Source organism: Heteronotia binoei, chromosome 14 (assembly GCF_032191835.1).
Source record: "Heteronotia binoei isolate CCM8104 ecotype False Entrance Well chromosome 14, APGP_CSIRO_Hbin_v1, whole genome shotgun sequence".
Lineage (NCBI taxonomy): Eukaryota > Metazoa > Chordata > Lepidosauria > Squamata > Gekkonidae > Heteronotia > Heteronotia binoei.
In genome coordinates this window covers 67,236,721-67,256,797 of record NC_083236.1, presented here as the reverse complement: position 1 = coordinate 67,256,797, position 20,077 = coordinate 67,236,721, and the positions used below count along the sequence as shown (strand labels likewise).

The 20,077-nt window shown below is 49.8% G+C and overlaps 1 protein-coding gene across 3 annotated transcripts in view; it reads left to right on the top strand.

The window, feature by feature from the left end:
- Nucleotides 1-322: 322 nt before the first annotated feature.
- The window catches only part of FBXO31 (F-box protein 31), a 196,873-nt gene continuing 177,118 nt past the window's right edge, over nt 323-20,077 (top strand). For all 3 annotated transcript variants that reach the window (XM_060254213.1, XM_060254214.1, XM_060254211.1), the window contains exon 1: nt 323-674. In XM_060254213.1, coding sequence (XP_060110196.1) covers nt 329-674 — 346 coding nt within the window. In that variant the 5' untranslated portion in view covers nt 323-328. The remainder of the gene's footprint in view (nt 675-20,077) is intronic.

The following is a 20,077-nucleotide window of genomic DNA, read 5'->3' as shown; positions in this document are numbered from 1 at the left end:
GGACCCTTTCCGAAGGCGGAGCTGGGGAGAGGGCGTGGCCTTCAAGCCCTCCTTAGGGTAACGTACCCGAGGCGGGGGAGGGCGTGGCCCTAGGAGAGGGGCGGGATACGCGGCGGCCAATAGCGGCGCGGGGAAGGTGACAGTCGACCACGTGAGGGGCGGGGCGAGGACGCGAGCCGGAGAAGCCGCAGCAGGTGCGGAGGCGGAGCGGGGCAGAGGCGGCCTGCGATTGGCCAGCGGCGGCGCGCGGGGGGCGGGCGCCTCGCGGCGATTGGGCGGGGCGGCGGGTCTGTCAGCGGCGGAGTCGGCGGCTGAGGCGGAGGCGGCCATGGCGGTGTGCGCTCGGCTGTGCGGGGTAGGCCCGGCGCGGGGCTGCCGGCGGCGGGGCTCTCAGCGGAAGGGGGCCGGCGGCGACAGCAGCGGGCCGGACACGGACCCGGAGGAGGGCGGCGGCAGCGAGGCGGAGGCGGGGCTGGAGGCGGTGGCGGCCTCCCCCTCCCCCTCGCCCCCGCAGCCGCGCGCGCCGCTCTCCCTCCTGCAGCTGCCCCCGGAGCTCCTCGTGCAGATCTTCGGCTCGCTGCCCGGCGCCGACCTGCCCAGCCTGGCCCTCGTCTGCAGCGCCTTCCGACGCATCCTCCGCACCGACACCATCTGGCGGCGGCGCTGCAGGGAAGGTAGGAGGGCGGGGGGGGGACGGGAGACTTTGGGGCGGGGGCGGGAGACACTCGGGGTGGGGCCGGGAGGCACTGGGAGTGGAGTCGGGGGACACTGGGGCGGAGCCGGGAGACATGGGGGGTGGAGACTTTGGGGGTGGGGCCAGGAGACCTTGGGGGTGGGGCAAGGAGACACTGGGGCGGGAGACTTTGGGGGTGGGGCCGGGAGACACGGGGGGTGGGGCCAGGAGACCTTGGGGGTGGGGCAAGGAGACACTGGGGCGGGAGACTTTGGGGGTGGGGCCAGGAGACACGGTGGGTGCAGCCAGGAGACTGTGGGGCGGGGCGGGAGACACTGGGGGTGGGAGACACTGGGGCCGGGAGACACGGGGGGGTGGTGGAGACTTTGGGGGTGGGGCGGGAGACACAGGGGGGGTGGAGCCAGGAGACCTTGGGGTGGGGTAAGGAAACACTGGGGCGGGAGACTTCGGGGGTGGGGCCAGGAGACCTTGGGGGTGGGGCAAGGAGACACTGGGGCGGGAGACTTTGGGGGTGGGGGCGGAAGACAGGGGGGTGGAGCCAGGAGACCTTGGGGTGGGGTAAGGAAACACTGGGGCGGGAGACTTTGGGGGTGGGGCCAGGAGACCTTGGGGGTGGGGCAAGGAGACACTGGGGCGGGAGACTTTGGGGGTGCGGCCAGGAGACACGGTGGGTGGAGCCAGGAGACTGTGGGGGTGGGAGACTTTGGGGTGGGGCTAGGAGACCCTGGGGTGGGGCCAGGAGTAAGGTTGTGACCTGCGAGCTAGAAGCTGAGCCACGCCAGCAGCAGCGTGTCTGCAAGGGACAGAGGCTGGAGGGCACCTTGCAAGTCTCCCACTGGGGCGGGAGACTTTGGGGGTGAGGCCAGGAGACACGGGGGGTGGAGCCAGGAGACTTTGGGGGTGGGGCCGAGAGACACTGAGAGTGGAGTCGGGAGACATGGGGGTGGAGCTGGGAGACTTTGGGGATGGGGATGGGAGTCACTGGAACGGACCCAGGGGACACTGGGGGTGGGGCCAGGAGACTGTGGGGGTGGGAGACTTTGGGGTGGGGCTAGGAGACCCTGGGGTGGGGCCAGGAGTAAGGTTGTGACAAGCATAATTGAACTCCAAGGGGAGTTCTGGCCATCACATTTGAAGGGACTGCGTACCTTTTAGATGCCTTCCCTCCACTGGAAATAATTAGGGTTGCCAAGTCCAATTCAAGAAATATTTGGGGATTTTGGGGGTGGATCCAGGAGACACTGGGGGTGGGGCTAAGAGACACTGGGGGTGGAGCCAGGAGCAAGGGTGTGACAAATATGAGTGAACTCCAAAGGGAGTTCTGGCCATCACATTTGAAGGGACTGCACATCTTTTAGATGCTGTCCCTCCTTTGGAAATAATTACGGTTGCCAAGTCCAATTCAAGAACTACCTGGAAACTTTGGGGGTGGAGCCAGGAGCAGGGGTGTGACAAATAAGAGAGCTCCAAAGGGAGTTCTGGCCATCACATTTGTGACCAGTATTTCCTCTAAGCTGAGTTAGCGTGAGCTAGCTCACAGTTTTGCAGCCTCTGGCTCATGCATTTTTGTCGTAGCTCAGAAAGAATGACCCCAGAGTGCGCTAATTTATGCAGTAGCTCACAACTTGATGACTGGGGAAGGCAATAGCAAACCACCCCGTAAAAAAAGTCTGCCGTGAAAGCGTTGTGAAAGCAACATAACCCCAGAGTCGGAAAGGACTGGTGCTTGCACAGGGGTCTACTTTTACCTTTTCGCAACTTGAATGCCAGTAGCTCACCAAGTAGAATTTTTGCTCACAAGATTCTGCAGTTTAGAGGCCGTGATTCATTGGGGAGTGGACTGCAGAATCCTGCCTTCGGCCCCTTCCAGTCAGCGGGCTGTAGAGAGAAGAGGCTTTTGGGCCAAAGAAGGGTATGTGGAAGGGCAGAAGCCCTTTTAAACAAAAGTCATTGATCTCTATGAGGGACCCCCACCTTCCCCTCCAAAGAAAAGGAAAACTTAAAAAAACCCAGAGTAGATAACTTATTGGCAAGATGACACAAGGAATAAAAATGCTGGCCAGCAGTGGGGTGCCGCAGGGCTCGGTACTGGGTCCCATGCTCTTTAACTTGTTCATAAATGATTTAGAGTTGGGAGTGAGCAGTGAAGTGGCCAAGTTTGCGGATGACACTAAATTGTTCAGGGTGGTGAGAACCAGAGAGGATTGTGAGGAACTCCAAAGGGATCTGTTGAGGCTGGGTGAGTGGGTGTCAACGTGGCAGATGCGGTTCAATGTGGCCAAGTGCAAAGTAATGCACATTGGGGCCAAGAATCCCAGCTACAAATACAAGTTGATGGGGTGTGAACTGGCAGAGACTGACCAAGAGAGAGATCTTGGGGTCGTGGTAGATAACTCACTGAAAATGTCAAGACAGTGTGCGTTTGCAATAAAAAAGGCCAACGCCATGCTGGGAATTATTAGGAAGGGAATTGAAAACAAATCAGCCAGTATCATAATGCCCCTGTATAAATCGATGGTGCGGTCTCATTTGGAGTACTGTGTGCAGTTCTGGTCGCCGCACCTCAAAAAGGATATTATAGCATTGGAGAAAGTCCAGAAAAGGGCAACTAGAATGATTAAAGGGCTGGAACACTTTCCCTATGAAGAAAGGTTGAAACGCTTGGGACTCTTTAGCTTGGAGAAACATCGCCTGCGGGGTGACATGATAGAGGTTTACAAGATAATGCATGGGATGGAGAAAGTAGAGAAAGAAGTCCTTTTCTCCCTTTCTCACAATACAAGAACTCGTGGGCATTCGATGAAATTGCTGAGCAGAAAGGTTAAAACGGATAAAAGGAAGTCCTTCTTCACCCAAAGGGTGATTAACATGTGGAATTCACTGCCACAGGAGGTGGTGGCGGCCACAAGTATAGCCACCTTCAAGAAGGGTTTAGATAAAAATATGGAGCACAGGTCCATCAGTGGCTATTAGCCACAGTGTATGTGTGTATATAAAATTTTTTGCCACTGTGTGACACAGAGTGTTGGACTTGATGGGCCGTTGGCCTGATCCAACATGGCTTCTCTTATGTTCTTATGTTTTTGCAGGGTTGTTTGTAATGCCTACAATGCAATGTACATGAATCGCTTCAAATGTTTGGACGGGGTGACCTGCGAGTTAGAAGCTGAGCCACGCCCAGCAGCAGTGTGTCTGCAAGGGACAGAGGCTGGAGGGCACCCTGCAAACAACACTCAGTTGCACTGTGGCGTGGATTGTGCCTGTGTATAAGCAGGAGTTTATTTCTTCAGATGCAAAAAGATTTATGTCAGTGGGGGGTGGAGAGGAGAACATAAAAGAGCTGAGGTGTGCAGTGGCGCCAAATGGGTACATGGTGTAACTAGAAGACTGGGATGGGTGAGCTCTTAATGTAGCTGCCTGCCTTCTGAGTTCTGCTGTTCAGGCTTTTAAAACTTATTTTAAGTGTTTGTTCTATTTCTTCATGCATCTGGTACTAGAAACAAGTTCTTAGGCTGATAAAACAATAATAACAGAGAGCTAAAAGAATTCAAGTGGTCGAGTTTGAGCCCAGGGGCACCTTTAAGACCAACAAAGTCTAATTAAACTTTGCCTTTGGACTCAGACTTTGTTCTATTGCTTCAGTCCAACACAGCTATCACCCTGAATATAACTAAAAGCCTGTGAGAATAAATAAGTCTTTGCTTGAGGCAAGAAAGTGGCAAATCTAGTGCCTGGAGGGTTTTCAGGCACCAAGAATTTCAAAGTTAAGGTGCCGCAACCGAAGAAGAAGAAAAAGAAGATATTGGATTTATATCCCACCCTCCACTCCGAAGAATCTCAGAGCGGCTCACAATCTCCTTTCCCTTCCTCCCCCACAACAGACACCCTGTGAGATGGGTGGGGCTGGAGAGGGCTCTCACAGCAGCTGCCCTTTCCAGGACAGCCTCTTCCAGAGCTATGGCTGACCCAAGGCCATCCCAGCAGGTGCAAGTGGAGGAGTGGGGAATCAAACCCGGTTCTCCCAGATAAGAGTCCGCACACTTAACCACTACACCAAACTGGCTCTCTGAAAGGACATAATGTCTAGCTGCTGGCCAACTTATTTCCCAAAAGGGAGGGAGACGGAGTATCAGTGGATGGGCAGGAGAAAGATAATCCCTTTTTGGATATCTTGGTTCCAATACATTTTGGGCTTTAAAGAGATTGGCAAGTACTTTGAACTGGTCCCAGAAGCTGGGAAAGTAGTGCTCACATAAGCAAGGTGTGTTGCTTGTGGTTGGTCCCATCCCATGTAATAATTTTGTAGCCGCATTCTGTACCAACTGAAGCTTTGGAGGCGGTCCCACATAGAGTCATCAGACCTTCCTATGATAAGTGTTAAATACTGGGTTCGATACATTTGGAGTTCACGCAGAACTGGCTTTATTGGTAACTACATACTAAGACAACATGGCAGGGCTGCGCCCCCGCTTATATGCATGCAAAAAGACCCCCCCCCAAACTTTCCCTACCAAATCACAGCAGTCAAGTTTCGCGCCCTGACCGCTCATTGGTTTCTTTAAAAGAATCCAGATCTCAGACAGAAATATCGCATTGTTAGCATTCCCGCGGTTGCACGTGGAAGTTTCCCGCCATGCATCAAGTCCAATACATAACAATAAGTGTACGGGAAACCACAGCCAAATCCTGCCTATTGTGACAAGTTAATGATAATCTTTTTCAGAAGTGTAACCTTTTTCAGAAGACCAAAACGGAAAAGAGTATGGGAGTCCTTTTAATGAATGAGAGTATAATCAAATACATCCAATGGGGAAAAGAGATGTGATCTTTTAAAAGTAGGCCATAGATGAGGAAGAAGATGACGGTCTTTGTGTTGAGCACTGACACGAGCAACAAAGAGGATTGTTGTGTGAAGAGTTCTTCTTGTTCCTTATGGCTTTGCATTCTCTTGAATCATTTGCAGCTGTGTGCTGCGTATATGCCCTGAGAACCGGTGTGGTGTAGTGGTTAAGAGCAACGAATTGTAATCTGGAGAACCGGGCTTGATTCCCCCCTCCACTTCCACATGCAACTGCTGGTATGACCTTGGGCCAGCCACAGTTCTCTCAGAGCTCTCTCAGCCCCACCTACCTCCTAGGGTGTCTGTTGTGGGGGAGAGGAAGGGAAGGCGATTATAAGTCGCTCTGAGACTCTTTCAGGTAGTGAAGGGTAGAGTATAAAATCAAACTCTTCTTCTTCGTGATGTGTTCCACTTTTTGCTCCTTTCTTTTCTTGCACTTTTTTGGTTTTTTAGCTGTGGTGTTGATGTGTGGAGTGTTCTGGGTTGGACTTGGTGATCTCCTTTCAGTTCTATAATGGGCATTATGACTACAAATTTAATGCTGTCAGCATACCAGGAGCATAGAAGTATTCTGCTTCCTGCCCCAAGAGTGGATGGCGTATGTTAGACAGGAGAAGTCAGGAACAGACAAACCAGGCAAGGTGTAAGAGACTGGCTGTAAAGGTACAAGGCTTAGGTCAGGGGTGTCAAACATCCAGTTTGGGGGCCGAATCAGGCCCCCGAGCAACTGGCTGTCATCTGCCTCCTACTCCCTCTCTCTTGCTTCCTTCTGCATCACAACTTGGTTTGCATCACAGCAGAGCTACTGAGCCAAACCTTTCTTCCTTCTACTGGCTGAGGCTCCCCCTCCCACCCAGTTCTTGGGGAAGGAAGGAAAGAGGCAGAGCTTCCTTTGCCCAGTTCCCTGGATCCCATGGGAGAAATACAAAGAAAGCACCTTTAAGACCAATGAATGCTAATGTTTTAAGTTTAAAAATATATATATATATTTGATTTTGTCTGTGTTCTTTATAAAATTTATATCTCTGCTACCTAAACTTAAATAGGTATACACATGGCCCAGTCCAACATGTCTCGGCCCAACCCGACGTGACCCGGCCCAGCATCGTCTCATTTATGTCCAATCTGGCCCTTATAACAAATGAGTTCGACACCCCTGGCTTAGGTGATTCCGCACGGACTCTGCTGTACAAAAATGAACTTTCCAAGGGGAAAAACCGTCAGTCGGACTTGAGTTTCCAGCTCAGGAACAAGAAAGTGGGCCTTCAGTGAGGGCTTGGCTGTGTCCAACTTGTAACTGGAGAAGCAGAAAACAAACAAACTGTAGCATGCAGCTGTTGGTCAGAGGATGCTGGGTATTGAGAGCTCTTGATGTAGGAGTAAAGTGTGCAGTGATTAGTCCAAGTTCAGTGCAGTTACACTCAGTGGCCCTTTTATAAACAGCTTTTTCTTGTTTTTCATCTGATAGGCCAGAAAACAAGAGCTCGGCTGTGGTTACGTAGCCAATCATAGAATGAGGTAGAAATACCTTTAATGCATGACACATGCCTCTGTGACTTGGCCCCCCCCCCCCACAAACCCCACAGGCAGGTACTGGGGGGTGTTTTGTAACTCCCCTGCAGTTTTTGCAATGCTAGGTGGCAACAGTAGTCCACTAAGCTCTTGAGGGGACCACATAGGCTGCAATGTGCAGGTGTCTGTCAAGTTTCCATCCAGTGTGCATTTGCTCGCGCCGTGGTTATAGAACAACCTTACTTTCTCAGTTGAATGAGACAGAACGTCCCAGGCGTGGCGGGTTTCTCCTTTAACAACTTCAGGGGGTGTCCTCATCACATAATAGAATCATAGAGTTGGAAGGGACCTCTAGGGTCATCTAGTTCAACCCCCTGCACAATGCAGGAAACTCACAAACACCTCTCCCCTAAATTCACAGGATCTTCATTGCTGTCAGATGGCCATCTAGCCTCTGTTTAAAAACCTCCAAGGAAGGAGAGCCCACCACCTCCCGAGGAAGCCTGTTCTACTGAGGAATTGCTCTAACGGTCAGGAAGTTCTTCCTGCTGTTGAGCCGGAAAGTCTTTTGATTTAATTTCAACGGTCAGGAAGTTCTTCCTGATGTTGAGCTGGAAAGTCTTTTGATTTAATTTCAACCCACTGGTTCTGGTCCTACCTTCCGGGGACACAGAAAACAATTCCACACCATCCTCTCTATGACAGCCCTTCAAGTACTTGAAAATGGTAATCATATCACATCTCAGCCATCTCCTCTCCAGGCTAAACATGCCCAGCTCCTTCAGCCTTTCCTCATAGGACTTGGTCTCCAGACCCCTCACCATCTTCATTGCCCTCCTCTGGACCTGTTCCAGCTTGTCTATATCCTTCTTAAAATGTGGTGCCCAAACCTGAACACAAGACTCCAGGTGAGGTCTTACCAGAGCAGAGTAAAGCGACACCATCACATCACGTGATCTGGACACTAGACTTCTGTTGATACAGCCCAAAATTACATTTGCCTTTTTAGCCACCGCATCACACTGTTGACTCATGTTCAGCGTATGATCCACTAAGACCCCTAGATCCTTTTCGCACACACTACTGCTAAGACAAGTCTCCCCCATCCATCAGTGCCTGGAATGGCTGGAATAGAAAAAAAGCCAGAGCTCAGGAGCATCTTAAAGACTAACAAAAATTGTGGCTGCAGGCGATGAGCTTTTATGAGTCACTGCTCACTTTTTCCAGGGCAGTGACGTCGCAAGAGCTCATCCTCTGCCACAGATTCTGTTAGTCTTTAAGGTGCTACTGGACTCTGGCTCTTTTCTGTTGCTCCGGAGAGACTAGCATGGCTCTCCGTTTTGATCTATCCAGGTGGGCGGCCTGAAGCAGTAGAGCAAAGCAAGAGTCCTGTCGCGCCTTTAAGACCAACAAACTTTTATTCAGAATGTCGGCTTCCGTGCGCATGCGCACTTCTTCAGACGAGGAATGAGGTATAGTAAGCAGAGCTACGTATAGCTGGTGGTTTCGGAATGTAAAGTGGTACAAAGTTAAAATCCAATGGCAGAATAGTAAAATTAACACATTCAGGCAACCCACACTAATGCAACCCGGATCAAAGGTTTTTCTGAATTCGTTAATTTTAATTTTGCTCTTCTGCTATTGGCTTTTAACTTTGTACCACTTTGCATTCTAAACCCCACCAGCTATATGTAGCTCTGCTTACTGTACCTCATTCCTCGTCTGAAGAAGTGTGCATGCACACGGAAGCTGACATTCTGAATAAAAGCGTGTTGGTCTTAAAGGTGCGACTTGACTCTTGCTTTTTGATCTTCATCCTTGGGCATAAAAAGGTGATACTGTCACTGATAGGCAGTTGTCGGAAACATACGTGGGGAATCAGTGTCCCCTCTAAGCTGAGTTAGCGTGAGCTAGCTCACAGATTTTTAGCCTCCAGCTCACACATTTTTTGTCCCCAAAGCACGCTGATTTATGCAGGAGCTCACAACTTTAATGCCAGCAGCTCACAAAGTAGAATTTTTGCTCACAAGACTTTGCAGCTTAGAGGGAACGTTGGTGGGGATGCATTCCAGAGCTGATAGACCCAAGCGGAGGGCTTGAGTGCAAAAGTCGGAGAGGAACGATATATTGATGCTGACCAGTAGCCACTGGTCTTGTTTCTCCAATTCATACTCTTGTTGCTAAATTAGGAACCATGAACAAGTCATACAAGAGGTTCTTCGGGGCACCTGTCCGTTGCAGTGTGTGACTCCTGAACATTTCCTAACATAGACATATTCTGCTTTGTGGTGTTCCGTTTTCTCCTGCGCCAGACATGAATTCACGCCCTGTGGCCCGTCAGTGAGGGCCCGTGCCATTCTCTCCTCCTAGCCCCGTGCCAGCCACATCTGCTGCCAGCTATGAAGTCGTAGGTTTTGGACATACCAGAGAAAGCTTTTGAAGTTCATTGTGCAAGCGCAGCCAACGACTGCATTTGCAGAGAGACACTCTCTGGGCGCCCCGAGGGCACAGTCTGCGGCTGCGAGGTCTGATTTCTGTCGTACAAATGAGTTCTGTTTGGGGTATTTGCCAGGATTGACTCATCCTTATAGACAGGATGATGCTTGGAACACTCTAAATAGGTTTCGTTTCATAAGTCTCCTCTGCCTGCTGCAGTTTGTCCTTGCCTTTTGGACAGATGCCATCTTCTTAAGTCCAGAAAGGGTCCCTGCGTAGGCTCTTGAATTCATGGTAGTTCTACCAGCAGCCCTCTCAAGTGTTCTCGGCTTCACAGCAAGCTGTGTTCTTTCCAAAGCTTCCCCCCCCCCCATACACACACACACACTATTGGAGGAATCTACTTGTTCAGTCTGGGGCGGGTCCCCAACCTGTAGCTTGGGGGTGACACGATGCCCACCAGCAGGCCTCAGATTCAGCAAAAGCTCACAGGAGCTAAGCTCCTGAATCTTTCTGAGAGTTCCCCCTCTTCCTCCCCACCTACCTTGTCCATTGAATAGTAGGTGCAGCTGCATAACAATCCCTGGATTAGGAGAGCGGGCAGCCAGCCAGCCACCAGGGGCTTTGCCAAGCCCCCAGCAGCCCTCATTAACCCCTGGAGAAGCCCACGCCACCCTTTCTCCACATGTGATTTTGGGAGGCGGGTTGCTTGCTGGCCTTTTGACTGGGGGTGTGTGTGGCCCAGGAGAGCCCCAGGTGAGTGAGGCCTACTTAAGCTGGCTGGATCTCTAGCCAGCCCAAGCAGGCCTCGCTCACCTGGGGCTCTCCTTTCTTGCATCGGGTTGCTTTTGGCTGGGGGGGGCATATGCTAATGAGCTCCACCACCTATTTTTCTATAAAATGACCCGTGCCCACCAGTACCTTTCCTGGTTCCCACCAAGTGTTTTTAGAAAGTGGACGGGACAAGGTAGGGCTTTTGCTTAACCGTGGCCAGATCTGATTGACTGGGCAGATTAAAATATCATTTTTCCAGCAGCAGCAGCTGCTGTTGCCACCGCAGTCTTGGTTTTATTCTCATTCACTCCTCTTTCCCAGTGTATTTTTTTTTTAAGTCATCCCTCTTCTCCCCTGTGCTTAGTCCTTTGCGTGCATCTGGCTTCAACTCCTGAAGTAACCATTTTCTAGCTGGCTCCACCTCCTGCAACTGCCATTTTGTGGCTGCATCCACCACACTGTGTCAGAATTCCGAAGGTGCCTGCAGGCTCAGAAAGGTTGGAGACCCCTGTCTAGGGCACCCCTCTGACAGTGTACACTCAGCTCAACTCAGCCAGCAAGCTGCTTTAGATATTCTTAACTCTTCAAGGCTGAGATTCGTTGGCCTCCCAAGACAGAGAATGGCTTGCTTGGAGTTGGGGGGGGAACGGGGTGGGGGGGAGATCCTGTGAATTTAGGGGGAGGCGTTTGTGAGTTTCCTGCATTGAACAGGGAGTTGGACTCGATGACCCTGGAGCTCCCTTCCAACTCTATGATTTTATGAAATTGGGCTCTCCTTCCTTGGAGGTTTTTGAACAGAGGCTAGATGGCCATCTGACAGCAATGAGGATCCTGTGAATTTAGGGGGAGGCATTTGTGAGTTTCCTGCATTGTGCAGGGAGTTGGACTCGATGACCCTGGAGGTCCCTTCCAACTCTGTGATTCTATGAAATTGGGCTCTCCTTCCTTGGAGGTTTTTGAACAGAGGCTAGATGGCCATCTGACAGCAATGAGGATCCTGCGAATTTAGGGGGAGGCATTTGTGAGTTTCCTGCATTGAACAGGGAGTTGGACTCGATGACCCTGGAGCTCCCTTCCAACTCTATGATTTTATGAAATTGGGCTCTCCTTCCTTGGAGGTTTTTGAACAGAGGCTAGATGGCCATCTGACAGCAATGAGGATCCTGCGAATTTAGGGGGAGGCATTTGTGAGTTTCCTGCATTGTGCAGGGAGTTGGACTCGATGACCCTGGAGGTCCCTTCCAACTCTATGATTCTGTGGGCAGAACCTCAAATGAAACGTGGCTGTGTGCATAAATGCCTGCTTTTTTGTCGTGTCCTCTATTTTTTTTTATGAGGCCCTTTTAAAGTCTTCTTCTTGTCATGCCATCCTCAGGGCCGGGGCTGGGGTTTTTGCTGCCTCAGGCAGGCTCTGCCCCCCCCTCCCTCCCGTGGGGGAGGGCCCCCAGCATGAGACCAAATTGGGCCCTTGAGAGGAGCCCTCCACGCAAACGCCCCCCCCCCCCCCGCTCAACCTTCCTGCAATGCAAAAAGTTCTGAGCGGGGCCAGAGGAGCCCTCTGTGCAAATGCCCCCCCCCCAACCTTCCGGCAGCGCAGGAAGGCAGAGCAGGGCTCAGGGACAGTGCAAGCGGGGAGGGGATGCCCGCCCCTGCCGCGATCTGGCACCCTAGGCAATCGCCTAGTTTGCCTACTCCCACGCGGCGGGCCTGCCCATCCTTTTAGCCTTCTCTTCAGTAGGTGCTAAGAGTCTCTCTGTTTTACTTAGATTTATAGTCCTTCTTTCTCATTGTCTCAAGGCAGATGACCCATAAAGTGAGTCAATATAATTGACAGGGTAGAGCAGTGAACAGTGCAGTAGAATTAGGGTTGTAGAATCAACCAGAAGTCTAAAAACAGAACTGAGGCAAAACGTAGCTATTAACATGACACATTAAGTGAAGCAAAAATTACACAGTAGGGTCCTCGTTTCAGCAAGCTAAACACTGTAATAGAGACCGTAGTCCCTAATAATTTATCCCAGTAACTTTGTGGATCATTTAGTCTGTTGCCTGTATAGAAAAGCCCTCTTGAAGAAATCAGTTTTGTATAGTTTGTGGAAAGCCAAGAGAGCGGGGGCCTTATTGACCTCTTCAGGCAGGCTGCTCCGTAAGGTGGGGGCCACAACAGAGAAGGCACGTGTCCACACAGTTGTTGATTTTGCCCATTTGCAGGTTGCCACCTGCAGAAGACCTTGCTCAGATGAGTGAAACTGTTGTGGTGGTGCATAAAGGGAGAGACAGTCTTGCATATATACATCATATTGTTTCCCACTTAGAGTACTTTGTTTTGTTGTAGCAGGGTGGGAAAGATGCTTGTTTTTCACAATGCAGAGAGAAGGCTCTCTCTTGGAGCAAATGTTGTGTGAAATGCATGTAGAAAGCCAGTTTTGTGTAGAGAGCCAGTTTGGTGTAGTGGTTAAGTGTGCAGACTCTTATCTGGGAGAACCAGGTTTGATTCCCCCCTCCTCCACTTGCACCTGCTGGGATGGCCTTGAGTCAGCCAGAGCTCTGGCAGAGGTTGTCCTTGAAAGGGCAGCTGCTGTGAGAGCCCTCTCCAGCCCCACCCACCTCACAGGGTGCCTGTTGTGGAGGAGGAAGGTGAAGGAGATTGTGAGCCACTCTGAGACTCTTCAGAGTGGAGGGCGGGATATAAATCCAATATCATCTTCTTCTAAACATGGCTAGGTAATATAAGACTACAGAAACACATAAAGTGAGTCAATATAATTGACAGGATAGAGCATTCAGTAAACAGTGCAGTAGAATTAGGGTCGTAGAACTCTAACCCTGTCAAGTATGGCTAGGTAATACAAGACTACAGAAACAGCTTTGTAGCTGTTTGGTCCACTGTGTGTGCGAGTACACAAGAGTGTACTTTTAGACTTCTAGTTTAGGTGGATGGTTGAGCTGCAGTGCTTGACATGCAAGATAGTAGACTTGGGGCCACAGGCATGCAAAGTGCTGCAAGCAGATAAACACCAGAAAGAGTGTCTTTTTTTTAAATTTAAGGAACTCTTCTTTGAGTGTAGGGTAACCATAGACATTATTTATGCTACTGCCTTCCTACACTAATTTGAGTGGCTTAAGCTGTTGCAACATGTCATGGGGATAGATTCAGGTGAGTCGCCGTGTTGGTCTGAAGCCACGGAACCAAGTTTGAGTCCAGTGGCACCATTAGGACCAACCAAGTTTAATTCTGGGTGTAAGCTTTTGCGTGCATGCACACTTCTTCAGACGGAGATAGTCTAGTCTTCCTCAAAATGAATTTATGGGAATGCACTACAAACCCAGATCCATGATAGTAATGCTGCCTTTGAAGCCTAGTATTCGCATTTGCAAGTGTGAGATGCAAATAGTTGTGTATATTCTGTGTGCCTCAAGTGGGAGGGGAGTTGGCAGTTAATACTTTCTGTTCTCCTGGTGCACAAAAAACAGTCATCCCTGGATTGCTGTGTTATTTTTTCCACAGTCCATTCCCAAACCACCAGCATCATATTATGTCCTCCTTTGTCCTCTGCGTTTCCTCAGATATGTACTAGAAGTCGGGGTGGTGGTGGTTTGTAGAAAAAGCCCAGCAGGAACTCATTAGCATATTAGGCTATACCCCGAGATGCAGAGCCAACTGGAACGGCGTCCCTGCTCAAAAAAGCCCTGCTGGAAGTTATGAATAGTTGTTGGCGCTGTGTCTATTTAAAAGCAAGTTCTTGACATTTCTTTTCCCATCTCCCAACATGTACCCAGTTCCCATTTTGCATGCAATGTGAATTGGTTTTAATATTTCTCTTTGTGGCATATCGTCTCATTAGATACTACAGTGTTTGGAGTGCTTGGCCAGTCCTTAACTTGTTTTTTCCTGTTGGAGAGCCTGTTAATATTGAGAGACTGGTTTGCTTGATTGAGTCCTGAAAGTCCAAAGCTGTCCTGATTTGGTGACTGGCCTGCCCTGGACCTCTCAGTTCATCTCCTTGGCTTGACCTGGATGACCCAGGCTAGCCTGGTCTCGTTAGACCTCGGAAGCTAAGCAGAGTGGGCCCTGGTTAGTATTGGAATGGGAGCCCACCAAGGAAGTCAAGGGTCATTATGCAGAGGCAGGCAATGGCCAACCACCGTTATTAGTCTCTTGGCTTGACCTGGATGACCCAGACTAGCCTGATCTCGTTAGACCTCGGAAGCTAAGCAGAGTGGGCCCTGGTTAGTATTGGGATGGAAGACCACCAAGGAAGTCAGGGGTCACTATGCAGAGGCAGGCAATGGCAAGCCCCCTCTGTTTGTTGCTGTCCTGCCCTGGATGGCCCAGACTAACCTGATCTCGTTTGTTCTTGGAATCTGAGCAGGGTTGAGCCCTGGTTAGTATTTGGATGGAAGACCACCAAGGAATACCAGGGTTGCTACACAGAGGTAGGCAATGGCAAACTACTCACGAAAGTCTCTTGCCTTGAAAACCCTACAGGGCTGCCGTGTGTCTCTACAACTTGATAGCGCTTTCCACCGGCAGCCTGCAGTGGACTGGTGGTGGAGAGTCTTGCCTTGCTGAAAGACATTCCAGTTAGCAATGGCTTCGGCATGGCTGCTTTTCCAGGCTTCCGGTGTGTTTGCATTTGTGTGTGTTGTGTGCTTCTGATTCCACAAAGTTTCCCAGTTGCTTCCGGAATCGGGAATCTTCCAGGTTACGATCTTCGGCCAGAGAGTTCATTCTCTTCTGCAATCTAACATGCAAAGCCTTATCTCTCACCAGGGGTGTGGTTTCCACTCACACGAACTCTATAGAACAAAACAGGAGTCGATTGCACCTTTAAGACCGACTCAGTTTCAGCGTTTAATGCATCTGGTGAATTGCAGCAGCAAAAGCTTTTTAAAAAATAAAGGCAAGAGAGACCGTGTTTCCCAGAAGAGTCCCTCCTGGTTGCTGAAGGAAGCAAAAACATGAATGATTTTTAAAGATTTTTGTGGCCCCGTTGGAAGCAACCCCTGACACGGATGGGCCCTGGCTAGCTGAAGCTCAGCAGGGTCAACCCTAGTTAATACAGAGAGGGAAGACTTCCAGGGAAGTCCTGGGTTGCTATGCAGAGGCAGGCCACCCTTGGTCTTCCCATGCCTTGAAAACCCCATTAGCGGAAGTCCTGGGTTGCTATGCAGAGGCAAACCACCCTTGGTCTTCCCATGCCTTGAAAACCCCATTAGCGGTTGCCGTAGTTCCAGCTGCGACTTGGCAGCCCTTTCCTTCGCCACCATCCTGAAGGGGTGTAATCTAGGGAAACTTCCTTGCATTTCTTTAACAGCGATCCGATAAGGCATCCTCTCGCGTTTTGCCTCTCGCGAGGAAAAGCAAAGCCAACAAAGCCCTGAAGAGTTGAGAGCGCGTGTTGTTCTCATGTGGTTTATAAACTGAGCTGTGCGCTTCCCAAGAAATGACATGACGTGCAGTTAAGCTGCGGGGACGGCACCTGGAGAATGGGGATGGGAATCTCCTTTGTTGCCGAGAAACAGATTCTCCTGCAATTCCTCCGTCCGCAGATCTTCAGCACTTTGCTTGGTGCAGTGGGCGTCTTCCCAACTGAGAACTCTGTTCACTGGCATACGTTGCTCAGCGGATGGGAAACCTCTGTGTGTCCCCCCAGCATTTTCTGGCCAAGGAGGGGTTTCTTGGGGAAAGCTGCAGTTCAGATTCTGAACTTGCGCCCAAGAGAAGGAGACTGGTTTTGAATCCCTACTCGCTGGGTGGCTTGAGACCAGTCATTCATTCTCAGCCTAACATCTCACGGGGACATCGTGAGGATAAAACGGAGGAGAGAAGAACTGTCTCTGCTGCTGTGAGTTCCTTCCCTGGGTGGAAGGCAGGATAAAAATGTACTGACGAAATAAATCCACCCATTAATGCTAAGTTTGGTGTAGTGCTGAGTTTGGTGTAGAGCCAGTTTGGTGTAGTGGTTAAGTCTGCGGACTCTTATCTGAGAGAACCGGGTTTGATTCCCCATTCCTCCACTTGCAGCTGCTGGAATGGCCTTGGGTCAGCCAGAGCTCTGGCAGAGGTTGTCCTTGAAAGGGCAGCTGCTGTGAGAGTTCTCTCAGCCCCACCTGCCTCACAGGGTGTCTGTTGTGGGGGAGGAAGATAAAGGAGATTGTGAGCCACTCTAAGACTCTATGGAGTGGAGGGCAGATATAAATCCAAAATCACCTTCTTCTTCTTCTTCTAAGTGTATGAGCCACAGCCAGTGCATAGGTGTGTTTTCATTCCCTAAAGCAGAATGAAACTTGCAAGCAGCTATATTGTTATTTTAAAAAATGGCTTGGTCTCCTTTGTGTGTGCCACAGTTAAATGTGTAACTCAGTCAGACTCTGCAAGAAGAGCCAATCAGAGCTCATTTTGAATTTGGCAGGCTGCAGTCCAATTCGCCTCGTGCACGTGGGCTCACGAGCTTCAGGTCAGATGATTCTTTGGTGTCTGATATCTGGCAGGTGCTCCAAGTGTAAATCTGCCTCTTTAATCTACTCTTGCCTTACCCAGAACACCAAAGGTTGGGACAAACACGACTGGCTGGTTTCGACGTTGGAAGGCAACTTATCTGATCTGTTTGAAGCGGCACATATTCCATTGTAATTTATTTCCTACACATACACACCCACCCCTTAATGTTGCGGCATTTCTATTGATCCGTTAACGTCATTTCTTTTCAGAACTACAGCGCAAGCAGTTTTGCTCTGTGTCTGTTTGAAGCAGAACTTTGTGCGGTCGACTTCTGCAGGTTCCCCTTGCTGTTGTCCAGTGGATTTGGTACAAGGGAAAGGCCAGTGGGCATCAGTGTCCCCTCTAAGCTGAGTTAGTGTGAGTTAGTGTAAGAGTTTTTCAGCTCACACCTTTTTGTCTTAGCTCAGGAAAGATGACCCCAGAACACAATAATGTATGCAGTAGCTCACAACTTTAATGCCAGGAGCTCACAAAGTAGAAATTTTGCTCATAAGACTCTGCAGCTTAGAGGGAACATTGGTGGGCAAAGTAATGCACATTGGGGCCAAGAATCCCAGCTACAAATACAAGTTGATGGGGTGTGAACTGGCAGAGACTGACCAAGAGAGAGATCTTGGGGTCGTGGTAGATAATTCACTGAAAATGTCAAGACAGTGTGCGTTTGCAATAAAAAAGGGCAACGCCATGCTGGGAATTATTAGGAAGGGAACTGAAAACAAATCAGCCAGTATCATAATGCCCCTGTATAAATCGATGGTGCGGTCTCATTTGGAATACTGTGTACAATTCTGGTCACCGCACCTCAAAAAGGATATTATAGCATTGGAAAAAGTCCAGAAAAGGGCAACTAGAATGATTAAAGGGTTGGAACACTTTCCCTATGAAGAAAGGTTGAAACGCTTGGGGCTCTTTAGCTTGGAGAAACGTCGACTGTGGGGTGACATGGTAGAGGTTTACAGGATTATGCATGGGATGGAGAAAGTAGATAAAGAAGTACTTTTCTCCCTTTCTCACAATACAAGAACTCGTGGGCATTCGATGAAATTGCTGAGCAGTCGGGTTAAAACGGATAAAAGGAAGTACTTCTTCACCCAAAGGGTGTTTAACATGTGGAATTCACTGTCACAGGAGGTGGCGGCGGCTATAAGCATAGCCAGCTTCAAGAGGGGGTTAGATAAAAATATGGAGCAGAGGTCCTCAGTGGCTATTTGCCACAGTGTGTGTGTGTGTGTGTGTGTGTGTATATAACATTTTTTGCCACTGTGCGACACAGAGTGTTGGACTGGATGGGCCATTGGCCTGATCTAATATGGCTTCTCTTATGTTCTTATGACTCCAAAGCCCCTTATTATATAAGTGGAGTGGAAAACAGATTGATTGACTAATGGACTGGAAACCAATCAAGGTCCCCAAGGTGGCAAACATTTGAACAATTAAAAACATTTTAAATTATAAAATATTGTAATAAAAACACACAAATTTATAGCACCAGAACCAACGAGGAAGCCAATATCTGTTATTATGGCATGCTGAATGAAAGGAAGAGGAAGAAGGAGATTGGATTTATGCCCGCCCTTCACTTTGCATCTCAGAGCGGCTTACAATCTCCTTTCCCTTCCCCTCCCCACAACAGACACCCTGTGAAGTAGGTGGGACTGAGAGAGCTGTGAGAGAACAGGTCTGCTGAGAGCTTGCGGCTGACCCAAGGCCTTTCCAGCAGCTGCAAGTGGAGGAGTGGGGAATCAAACTCGGTTCTCCCAGAGAAGAGTCCGCACACTTCACCACTACACCAGACTGGCTCTTTCAACCACCCTTTCAAGGACAATCTCTGCAAGAGCTATGGCTGACCCAGGGCCATTCCAGCAGCTGCAAGTGGAGGAGTGGGGAATCAAACCCGGTTCTCCTGGATTAGAGTTTGCACACATAACCACTGCACCAAACTGGCTCTACATTAAGAAAAAGAAGTGTTTTTTGCTGGCTGAAGAGGTAGACAAATGACTCTCCCTGTGGAGGATATTCCAGAGTTTTGGTGCCAGGACCAAGAAGGCTGTAATCCCTCTGAGGTGGAGGACATTTTGCTTGGGTGATTCCCACCAAGCGAGGCACAAGTCTGGAGATAGGAAACTGGAAAAAATAGTTCCTGTCATCCAATCAAGATATCCTCCTTTCCCCAGAGGAGAAGGACCCTTCATGTTAAGTATCCAATGGTCCATCTGTCTGGCTTCAGATGGCAAGGCCTCCAAAGATGACCAGAGTGGAAGGGCTGGTTCATACAGGAGAACACTGTTGGATAGTTAGAACTTTGATGCTAAAAACTAAAATATGGAAATATGTTTTCTAGTCCTGTTGACTGACGTAGCCAAATGCAGCTTAGCAGGCGTGTGCTGTGACCTGTCAGCGGTTTGGGCAGCACAACATCTCCCCCTGCCTACCACCACATTTGCAGACTAAGGCAGGCCCTCCAAAATAGGGTTGCCAAGTCCAATTCAAGAAATATCTGGGGACTTTGGGGGTAGAGCCGGGAGACTTTGGGGGTGGAGCCAGGAGCAAGGGTGCGACAAGCATATTTGAACTCAGAAGGGGGTTCTGGCCATCACATATAAAAGGGACTGCACACCTTTTAAATGCCTTCCTTCCATTGGAAATGATGAAGGATAGGGGCACCTTCTTTTGGGGCTCATAGAATTGGACCCCCCTGGTCCAATATTTTTGAAACTTGGGGGGTATTTTGGGGAGAGGCACTGGATGCTAGGCTGCAATTTTGGTGCCTCTACCGCAAAATACAGCCCCTTCAGAGCCCCATATACCCGCAGATCAATTCTCCATTATTCCCTATGGGAATAAGTCTCCATAGGGAATAACAAAGTTCCCAGCAGACATTTCCCTCCCCTCCCCCCGCTTTCTGATGACCCTGAAGCGGGGGGAGGGCCTCCAATTTGGGAGATCCCCTGCCCCCACCTGGGGATTGGCAACCCTACCCCAAAAGCAGTTTTGTAAAAAAATAAAATAAAAGTTGTAACTCACAATTTGTGTATGCCTGCAGCATGTACCCATTGTGTCTGTGTTCAAAGCACACCAACATCAGTGTACCACTATTACCGATACAGCAAAGGAACTGTTCAGTCTGGGGGTTTTTTTTACATGCGTACAAAGCTCACAGCTTAGAATCATCAGCAAAGACCATGATATTGGTAGAAGGGAGGTCGAGCGTCTATGGAAACAAAACATCTGCATTCCATCCCTGGCGATAGTCATCTGTAGAAGAAGCAGCATTGCAGGTCCTGTGAATTTAGGGGCAGGTATTTGGGAGTTCCCT